At 41.7% G+C, this 12138-nt stretch overlaps 1 protein-coding gene across 1 annotated transcript; it reads right to left on the bottom strand.

Annotated features, from left to right (window-relative positions):
• Positions 1–248: 248 nt before the first annotated feature.
• LOC308090120 (scavenger receptor cysteine-rich domain-containing protein DMBT1-like) lies at positions 249–8130 on the bottom strand (the record flags this gene model as incomplete). Its single annotated transcript, XM_080435155.1, has 6 exons — positions 249–304; positions 1915–2229; positions 3611–3925; positions 4291–4486; positions 6154–6303; positions 8026–8130. 6 exons carry the CDS (start codon positions 8128–8130, stop codon positions 249–251), a joined length of 1137 nt encoding a protein of 378 aa, XP_080291281.1.
• Between the last annotated feature and the right edge of the window lie 4008 nt (positions 8131–12138).

The following is a 12138-nucleotide window of genomic DNA, read 5'->3' as shown; positions in this document are numbered from 1 at the left end:
ACACACTATCATCACTTAAGAGGAAACACAAAGAGGCAGAAATGAATGCTCAAGTATTTTATTAATTGATTGGGATTTGATTGTTGAATATTATATAGAAAAGATAAAATAGAAATCAGATGAACATTTTTATAAATGTTGACAAAACAGATGCTGATGACATGAGATTTCATAAAATTCCCCTTGGTTTTGTTAAGTAATAATATAAATCACAGAAATCTAAAATCTAAGTCATATATTGGGACTCATCATGGCATCATTGGAAGGGCCTCTGGTTCAGCCCGCCACATTTCCCCTGAAGATCCTGGGGACAAAAAACAGATACATAAGGAAATGGTTAATATTCCCTGCTCCATTGGAGCTGGTCTCCCTACACTTCCATTGAGACATTTCAACATTGGTGTCGGTTGGGACACCTACTGGTTGACAACTGGTACTGCATGAAGCTCATAAAGCTCCCCAGGCCAAGCGGGGACTGCCTCTAAAAGGCCCCTTTTCCACCGGGGTTCAACCGGTTCCGTTCTTCTTTCCCGCCTAATTTTGATACAAATGAATTGGTTCAGAACCCCAAAAACTGGTTCGGAAACTGAAACAAAAAACACTTTTTTTCTTGCCCTGAACTGGATACCGAAGTGGGCGTGTCACTATTCTACAGGTTGGAAGATGCAGATGTGATTTAAACAATGGCGAACACAATCGAAAATGTGTCATTAACACATTGAGTGCCAAAAACGGTCCGTACCGTTTTTGAGAAGCTATGCGTTATGTGCCATTAACGGTCCGGACCGTTTTTGGCCCATTTTTTTATATATATATTTTTCCCACGTGGAGCACTCTAACAAAACTTTGGCATCATCCAAGGAGTCTCTAAGAAGGAGAGGCCGGATGTGGATCCATGTAAAAAATGCTTCCGGTCGTCCGCTCCATTGTTAACTCCTTGACTAAAAGATTAATATCTCCTATTTCTTTTTAACGTGGTGGAAGTGAGCCGTTTTCGATCGGCGATCACTCTGCAATGGAGGATCGCGTTAGAAATATTATTGTTCCAGGCGTTAGTCGGGACCCATCGCCGTCTCGCACGCAGGCTTTGTTTACATGCGCGTCCTCGTCGGGGCTTCTACAGCACGCAACATATCAGCGTAAGTGGAAGCACCAAGGAATAGGAGTTGGCCGCCGACCAGCCACACTGAATAATCAACTGAGTGAGAAGAAAAAACATACATGTACAAGCATGATAGAAGGAATAAAATAGAGAAACACACAGCCGAGAATCATGATGAGATATATTTATAGATGGCAAGACATGCTTACCCTCAGTAGAAGGCGGGGTTGTGTTTGGAGACCTTGTAGAGCTTGCAGAGTTACCTGAAGATTTCATTGAACAGTAAAGAACAAGCAACTTTGAATAAAATAATTAATATTCCATATTGAGAATTTGTGAAACCATTCTCTATCTATAAGTATCTGGGTCACGAATTATTATTATTATTATTATTTTTCCACTACTTCATAAGATTTCATAAAATACAAAGTGAGGTGCTTCCCCAGTTGTTTTGTTTATGGAATATTCCATATTGTGTATGCATTTGAAACAAAAACCTGCCTCATTAAGATGCTCACCTAAAGCACTTGCCCTCACTGACTTAAGTGAATATAACCTAATGACTTCCTCCTCTTCCTACCACACGCCGTCTCAGCCTTTCTATTCTCTCAATTAAAATCACTATGTAGTAATGACTAAATGCACTCCAACCTGTTCTCCGGAAAAGGACCCAGTGCTTCTCAGAATAGGACTGTAATATTTCAATAGACCGTTTGTATTTGTGTTTGTATAGCACATCTCATTGAGAAAGGCAATTCCAAGTACTTATAAAAGGGCATAAAGACATAAAGGGTATTTAAAAACAAGTTTACCTTCACAAGTAACACCAGCATCTTCACTATGAGCACAGTTGTGGTTTCCAGTCCCAGAATGGCCGCACTGTGAGAGGCTTGTTTCGCTGCCAGAACAGCTGACATCGTCCAACAAGATGCTCCCACCACCCTGTCCGTAGTGTGCCGACCCTGGTGCTGACAGAGCCCTTCCACAGCCTAACTGTCTACACACTACCTGGGCATCATTCAGATGCCAACTGTCGTCACACACCGTCCCCCAACTGCCACCATGGTAGATCTCTACTCTGCCAGAACAGGAGTTTGGGCCGCCGACCAGCCTCACTGGATAATCAGCTGAGTTAGTAGAAAAACATAACATAAAAATAAAGGAATAATTATAAATTGTTATTATACTACCAATTGCAAAAAAATTAAACAATAGTCCTCAAAGAATATTTCAATGCAATTTTAACAAATGACAACACACTTAATGCCATATTTATTCATAATTATGTATTACCTTCACAAACAACACCAGCATCTTCACCATGAACACAGTTGTGGTTTCCAAACCCGATATGGCTGCACTGTGAGAGCCTTGATTCACTGCCTGAACATCTGACATCATCCATCAAGATGCTCCCACCACCCTGTCCAAAGTGTGCCGAGTGTGGTGCTGACAGAGCCCTTCCACAGCCTAACTGTCTACACACTACCTCAGCATCACTCAGACCCCAGGAATCGTCACACACCGTCCCCCAACTGCCACCATGGTAGATCTCTACCGTTCCAGAACAGCTTTGACCACCGACCAGCCTCACTGGATGAATCAACTGAATGAGAAGAGAAACATAAGAACATAAAATGTGGTGTTGTTACAGGAAGAACAGGCCCCTCCCCCCCCTTAAAGTTTGTTGTGAAATTTGTCTGGACTTGAATTGCCTCCTAAAACTTAAGACTCCCCTCCCCAAACTGCTCCCAGATGTGTTGGAACACCTTGCGACTTAAAATCTGCTCACCCTCTACCATACGCATAAATCCTAGCTCCAACATTGAAGTATTATCCAGCAAAAGATTAAAGGAGTAGTACACCCAAAAAAAATCTTATTTTCAATCAATTACACACCCCATGAAGCCTTGAGTTCATGCATGAAACACAATATTATTAATTGGGGACATATTTGAAATACAGTTCATCCAGGTGAGATTAGCACAGAGAAATAAACCAGGACCCTTCTGAATGAACAAAATCTCAGTTTCTGATGTGGCAAAAGCATAATATCCATTATGGTCCTGTGGAATTAATAATAAACATACATTTTCATAATACTATGAATTACTTTAGAAAGTATTCTTAAAGGAGTAGTTCACCCCAACAATTACTTATTTTCTGTCAATTACACACCCCATGAAGCATTCAATATATATATTTTTTTTTAGACTCATTCCTAAGCCAATAATTTGATGACCGGCGGAAAGATGCTAATGTATCCGGTAGGAAACTCAAAGGAGTCTCTTTGAGTTTCCTACTGGAAATACACCCGGTCATCAAATTATTGTCTCAGGAAAGCGTTAAAGACTAAAAAATCGCATTGAATTCAAGGCTTCATGCGGTGTGTAATTGATAGTAACTTTTTTGGGTGAACTACTCCTTTAAAGCAATTTGTATAAATGGCAACAGACATACAGTACAAACACTGAAGTTCATGATCAAATAAGTATGTTCTATATTTACCTTCACACACAACACCGGCATCTTCATGGTGACCACAGTTATGGCTTCCAAACCCTAGATGGCTGCACTGTGAGAGACTAGATTCACTGCCTGAACAGCTGACATCATCCATCAAGATGCTCCCACCACCCTGTCCAAAGTGTGCCGAGTGTGGTGCTGACAGAGCCCTTCCACAGCCTATCTGTCTACACACTATCTCAGCATCACTCAGACCCCACGAGTCGTCACACACCGTCCCCCAACTGCCACCGTAGTAGATCTCTACTCTGCCAGAACAGGAGTTTTGGCCGTCGACCAGCCTCACTGGATAATCAACTGAGAGAAAAGAAAATATAAAATCATGAAACTCTGTGTTTCTATAGGAAGAACAGCATGAAGCTGCGTTGTGCAAAAGGTCACAGAGCCTGAAAATTATTAAATGATGATTTATTAAGACATACAGCTACAGACCAAATATGCAGAGGATGACTGTCCTTGTCTTATTCCATTGTTTTATCTAAAGCATGTTATGACTATCTCACTACTCAAAGCTCCACCTAAGACTTAGGATTACCCTCCCCAATCTCAGTGCAAGATGAATGGCAGTCACAGCTGCATCAGTACCCTTTAAAAGCCAATATGATCATGTATATAAAACTGCCCACAAAAAGTTCGGAAACTTAACTTATTATTACACTTACCTTCACAAGTAACACCAGCATCTTCATGGTGACCACAGTTGTGGTTTCCAGTCCCAGAATGGCTGCACTGTGAGAGTCTTGCTTCACTGCCTGAACAGCTGACATCATCCAACAAGATGCTCCCACCACGCTGTCCGAAGTGTGCCGACCCCGGTGCTGACAGAGCCCTTCCACATCCTAACTCTCTACACACCACCTGGGCATCATTCAGTTGCCAACGATCGTCACACACTGTCCCCCAACTGCCACCATGGTAGATCTCTACTCTGCCAGAACAGGAGTTTTGGCCGCCGACCAGCCTCAATGAATAATCAACTGAGTGAGAAGAAAAAAACATACATGTACAAGCATGATAGAAGGAATATGATAGAGAAACACACAGCCGAGAATCATGATAAGATATATTTATAGATGGCAAGACATACTTACCCTCAGTAGAAGGCGGAGTTGTGTTTGGAGACCTTGTAGAGCTTGCAGAGTTACCTGAAGATTTCATTTAACAGTAAAGAAGAAGCAACTTTGAATACAATAATCAATATTCCATATTGAGAATTTGTGTCACGATAGTGAGTATCTGGGTCACAAATTATTATTACGGGGCCAGAGCTCAGCTCTGGACCTGTTTTATTATTCGCTTTATTACGGGGCCAGAGCTCAGCTCTGGACCTGTTTTAAGATTCGCATTATTCCGCTTCTTCTGCCACTTTTCGCAGTTCTGGCTTAACCGTGCATACGCTTTTTACGAAACTCGGCCATATGGTAGATGGTCATGAAAAACTATCAAGAAATAATTCTCACAATCTTTCGTCAAAAGGTGGCGCTATAGCACTCAATTGAAAATGACAACTTTGAACAGGTACAACTCATGCCCTGTTTGACCTAGAGCCATGAAACTTGGATACACATATGCGTCTCCTCATGCTTCACCCCCTGACTTTTGACCTCTGACCTTTAGATCTCCCACCATTTTGAATTATATGAAAAACAGTCATTGGCTCCTAACTTCTGCATTTTTTCAATTATGGAAAATCCGCTATTAACGTTTTGTCGGCACAGGTCCAAAGTTCATGTGTAAAGAATTTCGTGCAAATTACTCAAAAATCCCAGGAGGAGATAGATTTTAACTATTGCAGTTTTATGAAAATGATTCATCTGCCCCTAACACACACATGCAGACTCACATTTCTTTGAAACTTTGCAGAAAGGTTGAGGGTCATTCCAAATATCACTGACACCAATCTTACTCCAATTGGCCAAAGGGGGGCGCTATAGCAATTTTTTGAAAATTCAAACTTTAAACAGGCATAAGTCATGCCTCGTTTGGCCGAAAGTCGTGAAACTTGCTTACACTTTTGCCTTGACTCACGAGGAACACAGGTATCACTTTGACCAGTAAGCGCCGCCCTTAGATTGTCCGCAATTTTGAGCAGTTTGAAAAACACTTGTTTTTGGCAGTTCTGGCTTAACCGTGCATACGCTTTTTACGAAACTCGGCCATATGGTAGATGGTCATGAAAAACGATCAAGAAATAATTCTCAAAATCTTTCGTCAAAAGGTGGCGCTATAGCACTCAACTGAAAGTGCCAACTTTGAACAGGTACAACTCATGCCCTGTTTGACCTACAGTCATGGAACTTCGATACACACATGCGGCTCCTCATGCCCGACAACTTTCGTGGTCTGACTTTTGACCTCTGAGCTTTAGATCGCCCACCATTTTGAATTATATGAAAAACAGTCATTGGCTCAGTGCAAGATGAATGGCAGTCACAGCTGCATCAGTACCCTTTAAAAGCCAATATGATCATGTATATAAAACTGCCCACAAAAAGTTCGGAAACTTAACTTATTATTACACTTACCTTCACAAGTAACACCAGCATCTTCATGGTGACCACAGTTGTGGTTTCCAGTCCCAGAATGGCTGCACTGTGAGAGTCTTGCTTCACTGCCTGAACAGCTGACATCATCCAACAAGATGCTCCCACCACCCTGTCCGAAGTGTGCCGACCCTGGTGCTGACAGAGCCCTTCCACATCCTAACTCTCTACACACCACCTGGGCATCATTCAGTTGCCAACGATCGTCACACACTGTCCCCCAACTGCCACCATGGTAGATCTCTACTCTGCCAGAACAGGAGTTTTGGCCGCCGACCAGCCTCAATGAATAATCAACTGAGTGAGAAGAAAAAAACATACATGTACAAGCATGATAGAAGGAATACAATAGAGAAACACACAGCCGAGAATCATGATAACATATATTTATAGATGGCAAGACATACTTACCCTCAGTAGAAGGCGGAGTTGTGTTTGGAGACCTTGTAGAGCTTGCAGAGTTACCTGAAGATTTCATTTAACAGTAAAGAAGAAGCAACTTTGAATACAATAATCAATATTCCATATTGAGAATTTGTGTCACGATAGTGAGTATCTGGGTCACAAATTATTATTACGGGGCCAGAGCTCAGCTCTGGACCTGTTTTATTATTCGCTTTATTACGGGGCCAGAGCTCAGCTCTGGACCTGTTTTAAGATTCGCATTATTCCGCTTCTTCTGCCACTTTTCGCAGTTCTGGCTTAACCGTGCATACGCTTTTTACGAAACTCGGCCATATGGTAGATGGTCATGAAAAACTATCAAGAAATAATTCTCACAATCTTTCGTCAAAAGGTGGCGCTATAGCACTCAATTGAAAATGCCAACTTTGAACAGGTACAACTCATGCCCTGTTTGACCTAGAGCCATGAAACTTGGATACACATATGCGTCTCCTCATGCTGAGCAACTTTCACCCCCTGACTTTTGACCTCTGACCTTTAGATCTCCCACCATTTTGAATTATATGAAAAACAGTCATTGGCTCCTAACTTCTGCATTTTTTCAATTATGGAAAATCCGCTACTAACGTTTTGTCGGCACAGGTCCAAAGTTCATGTGTTAAGAATTTCGTGCAAATTACTCAAAAATCCCAGGAGGAGATAGATTTTAACTATTGCAGTTTTATGAAAATGATTCATCTGCCCCTAACACACACATGCAGACTCACATTTCTTTGAAACTTTGCAGAAAGGTTGAGGGTCATTCCAAATATCACTGACACCAATCTTACTCCAATTGGCCAAAGGGGGGCGCTATAGCAATTTTTTGAAAATTCAAACTTTAAACAGGCATAAGTCATGCCTCGTTTGGCCGAAAGTCGTGAAACTTGCTTACACTTTTGCCTTGACTCACGAGGAACTCAGGTATCACTTTGACCAGTAAGCTCCGCCCTTAGATTGTCCGCAATTTTGAGCAGTTTGAAAAACAATTGTTTTTGGCAGTTCTGGCTTAACCGTGCATACGCCTTTTACGAAACTCGGCCATATGGTAGATGGTCATGAAAAACTATCAAGAAATAATTCTCAAAATCTTTCGTCAAAAGGTGGCGCTATAGCACTCAACTGAAAGTGCCAACTTTGAACAGGTACAACTCATGCCCTGTTTGACCTACAGTCATGGAACTTCGATACACACATGCGGCTCCTCATGCCCGACAACTTTCGTGGTCTGACTTTTGACCTCTGAGCTTTAGATCGCCCACCATTTTGAATTATATGAAAAACAGTCATTGGCTCAGTGCAAGATGAATGGCAGTCACAGCTGCATCAGTACCCTTTAAAAGCCAATATGATCATGTATATAAAACTGCCCACAAAAAGTTCGGAAACTTAACTTATTATTACACTTACCTTCACAAGTAACACCAGCATCTTCATGGTGACCACAGTTGTGGTTTCCAGTCCCAGAATGGCTGCACTGTGAGAGTCTTGCTTCACTGCCTGAACAGCTGACATCATCCAACAAGATGCTCCCACCACCCTGTCCGAAGTGTGCCGACCCTGGTGCTGACAGAGCCCTTCCACATCCTAACTCTCTACACACCACCTGGGCATCATTCAGTTGCCAACGATCGTCACACACTGTCCCCCAACTGCCACCATGGTAGATCTCTACTCTGCCAGAACAGGAGTTTTGGCCGCCGACCAGCCTCAATGAATAATCAACTGAGTGAGAAGAAAAAAACATACATGTACAAGCATGATAGAAGGAATACAATAGAGAAACACACAGCCGAGAATCATGATAACATATATTTATAGAACTCATGCCCTGTTTGACCTACAGTCATGGAACTTCGATACTCACATGCGGCTCCTCATGCCCGACAACTTTCGTGGTCTGACTTTTGACCTTTGAGCTTTAGATCGCCCACCATTTTGAATTATATGAAAAACAGTCATTGGCTCCTAACTTCTGCATTTTTTCATTTATGGAAAATCCGCTACTAACGTTTTGTCGGCAGAGGTCCAAAGTTCATGTGTAAAGAGTTTTGTGCAGATTACTCAAAAATCCCAGGAGAAGATAGGTTTTACCTATTGCAGTTTTATGACAATTATTCATCTGCCCCTAACACAATCATGCAGACTCACATTTCTTTGAAACTTTGCAGTAATGTAGAGGGTCATTCCAAATATCACTGAAACCAATCTTACTCTAATTGGCCAAAGGGGGACGCTATAGCAATTTTTTGAACATGCTAACTTTAAACAGGCATAAGTCATGCCTCGACAGCGATTAAACCTGCTTACACATGTGCCTTGACTCATGAGGAACACATTTATCATGTTGACCAGTAAGCTCCGCCCTTAGATTGTCCGCAATTTTGAGCAGTTTGAAAAACACTGAAACCCAGGATTTTTCAGCAATTTGCGTGAAACTGTATCATCTGTTTGATCTCCTTTTTCACAGGAGCTTATCTGTTGGTCCAATAGCTTCTCTTTTAAACTTGTGCCTTACAACCTGAAGGTCGCCAGTTCAAACCTCACTTGATGCAGGCTTCATTAAAGTTACATTGCACACAACATGATTGTGTCAATTAATGCATGTGCAATTGTTAAAGTAATACTAGGTAACGTTTTCAACAAAACTAAAGTTAAATTGTATATCTTTTGCGAGTGGCAAAAGTTTCACAACACCCACTCCGTGAATTTCACCCCCGGAAGCCTTTTATTTATATATTTTCTATTGAACGTGTACGGGGGGGACTTTCCCGGGAAAATGACGTTCCTGGCCAACGTCATGACGTCGTGGCCGACGTCCTCAGGAACTACCGCAACGGTTTCCTGTTTGGCCAGGAACTACCGCGCTATTAACAAAAAGGAACCTCACGCTGATTTTAAGATAATGTAGGATTGGAAGATCGAAAAAGAACAGAAAAAGAAAGCACAGCTCATGGTAACTAATGCTCCACTGGCTAAGAGAAACGATCCGTAGATAGTATAAAACAATTAAAAGATCGCTTTTTGAAACGCTTCCGGCTTCCGGTGAAAACGAATGGAATTCTGGGTAATCGAGGACTAGGGAAATTGTATGCAGTGACGGTAGTGACCAGCAGAGGTTGCTAAAAATCGTTAGTTGTGATTCTGCATTGTACAACTTTAAAGGGAAAACAGCATGAATTTCATTTTTTTTTTTTGGGGGGGGGCGTATTTTTTGGGCTCCCCAGTGTCTCTTGTACCCCAAAAAAATATATTTTTTTAACATTCAGTCATTCATTCTCATTTCAGAGATTTTCAGAATGGGCGTGTCTGAACAAGCCATTTCAGAATGGCAATGCAAGTGACATCACTTGCATTGCCATTGCATTGATGCTGGCCAGACAGAATTGCTCAGTAGCCCCCCCTGCCCAAGAGGACGTTTTGGTATTGCAGCTGAAAGTGCTGTATAAGCCAGAGACAATTGACTTGGGATGAGTATATCTGAGTGATGATTTAGGCTCAAACCTTTTGAAAAAAGGTTTGAGGGACATACACCATATGATATTAAATATCAAATATTTGTTTTAAATTCATGGTGTAGATCCTTTAAAGATTACCTGAAATGCTTATTTGAGAGTATGTTTTTTCAATGTATGACAAACTTCATTGTGAAAATAGCCAATCTACAATCTCACAACTTTTCAGATAGCAACGTGTTTCTGAGCTTGTAGATCAGCTACTTTCACCAGTTTCAGCCAGGGGCTTGGTTCATGACAGAAGGCAAAAGTTTATTATCTTCAACAGACAACTTAAGCCTGGACAAAGCTATAGCACTATAGGTAGTGTCTCAGCCTGTGAGTCCGAAGGTTGAGAGTTCGATTCCTGTCAATGGCAATAGGTTGAGGTGTCCATGAGTGAGGTTCTTAACCTAGAATTACCCCCCTGCGTCCTATTTATGACCACCTCAGCTGGGTTGAGCTGAAAAGTAGTTTTGCCTGTTGGAATCATTTCCTTTGTCTCAATTTCAATCTATTCCGTTTCCATATCTTATTGTGCTATTATTGCACTTTGCTTTTTTGTCTGTCTGTCTGTCTGTCTGTCTGTGTCTATCACTTTGTCTGTCTGTCTGTCTGTCTGTCTGTCTGTCTGTCTGTCTGTAACTCTCACTCTGTCTGTCTGTCTGTGTCTGTCTGTCTGTCTGTCTCTCTCACTCTGTCTGTCTGACTGTCTATCTGTTTCACTCTATCACTCTGTCTGTATGCCTGTCTCTCTCTATCACTCTGTCTGTCTGTCTGTCTGTCTGTCTGTCTCACTCTGTCTGTCTGTCTGTCTCTGTCTGTCTGTCTGTCTGTCTGTCTGTCTGTCTGTCTCTCTCACTCTGTCTGTCTGTCTATCTGTCTCTCTCTCTATCACTCTGTCTGTCTGTCTGTCTGTCTGTCTGTCTGTGGGTGGGTGGGTCATTCCACTTTTCAATTGCATCGCACAAAACATGACTGCATCAAATAATGCATGTGCAATTTTTAAAGATAACATGAAATGCTTATTTGAGAGTATGTTTTTACAATGTGTGACATACTTCATTGTGAAAAAAGCCGATCTACAATCAAATAACAGCTTGTAGATCGGCTACTTTCGCTAGTTCGTTCTGAGGAGACAAAACAAATCTTTATTGCTAAATGGTTTGTGAACCAGTGCTCTAGAGTAGTTCGGGACACAGCTTGGTTCATAATGGACGAAAATAATTATAGATGTCAACAGACACCGTCAGGGAGGCCATATATCTAGCTCAATGAGAAGAGAAGCAGCCTGTGAGTCCGTAGGTCGCTGATTCGATCCCTGTCCGTGACAATGTATTGAGGTGATCATGATTTGGCATTCTTAGGTTTACACATAGTGTTTCTTGAGGATAGGCTTAGGCGTTGTTTTACTGAGGTTAGGGTTAGTGAGTGTTTAAAATGCTCATTTGTTAATTGCATGGTCTTCTTTCTCTCAAGTTCAGTCTTATATGTTTCAGTGGCTTATTGTGCATATTACTTGTCATTGCTTCTTTCTTTCTTCTCTCTGCAATCCCTGACCCCGTATTATCGCTGCTTTCAGCTATATTTACCGGGCCAGGCTGCCAGCATGGCTCGTAGCCCTGTTTTAATATTCGCATTATTCCGTTTCTTCCGTCGTTTTTGGCAGTTCTGGCTGAACCGTGCATCCAATTTTTACGAAACTCGGCCATATGATAGATGGTCATGAAAAACGATCAAGAAATAATTCTCACAATCTTTCGTCAAAAGGTGGCGCTATAGCACTCAAATGAAAATGCCAACTTTGAACAGGTACAACTAATGCCCTGTTTGACCTACAGCCATGACACTTTGATACACATATGCGTCTTCTCATGCTGAACAACTTTCATACTCTGACTTTTGACCTCTGACCTTTACATCTCCCACCATTTTGAATTATATGAAAAACAGTTCAAACCTATGTCTTCCTGGGATATTTGAGTAATCTGCACGAAACGTTTTACACATAAACTTTGGACCTATGCCG

This window comes from Gymnoscopelus braueri (genome assembly GCF_963280865.1).
Source record: "Gymnoscopelus braueri genome assembly, chromosome: 8".
In the NCBI taxonomy this organism is placed as follows: domain Eukaryota; kingdom Metazoa; phylum Chordata; class Actinopteri; order Myctophiformes; family Myctophidae; genus Gymnoscopelus; species Gymnoscopelus braueri.
The sequence above is the reverse complement of the archived record's forward strand: the minus strand, read 5'-3'. Positions and strand labels throughout refer to the sequence as shown.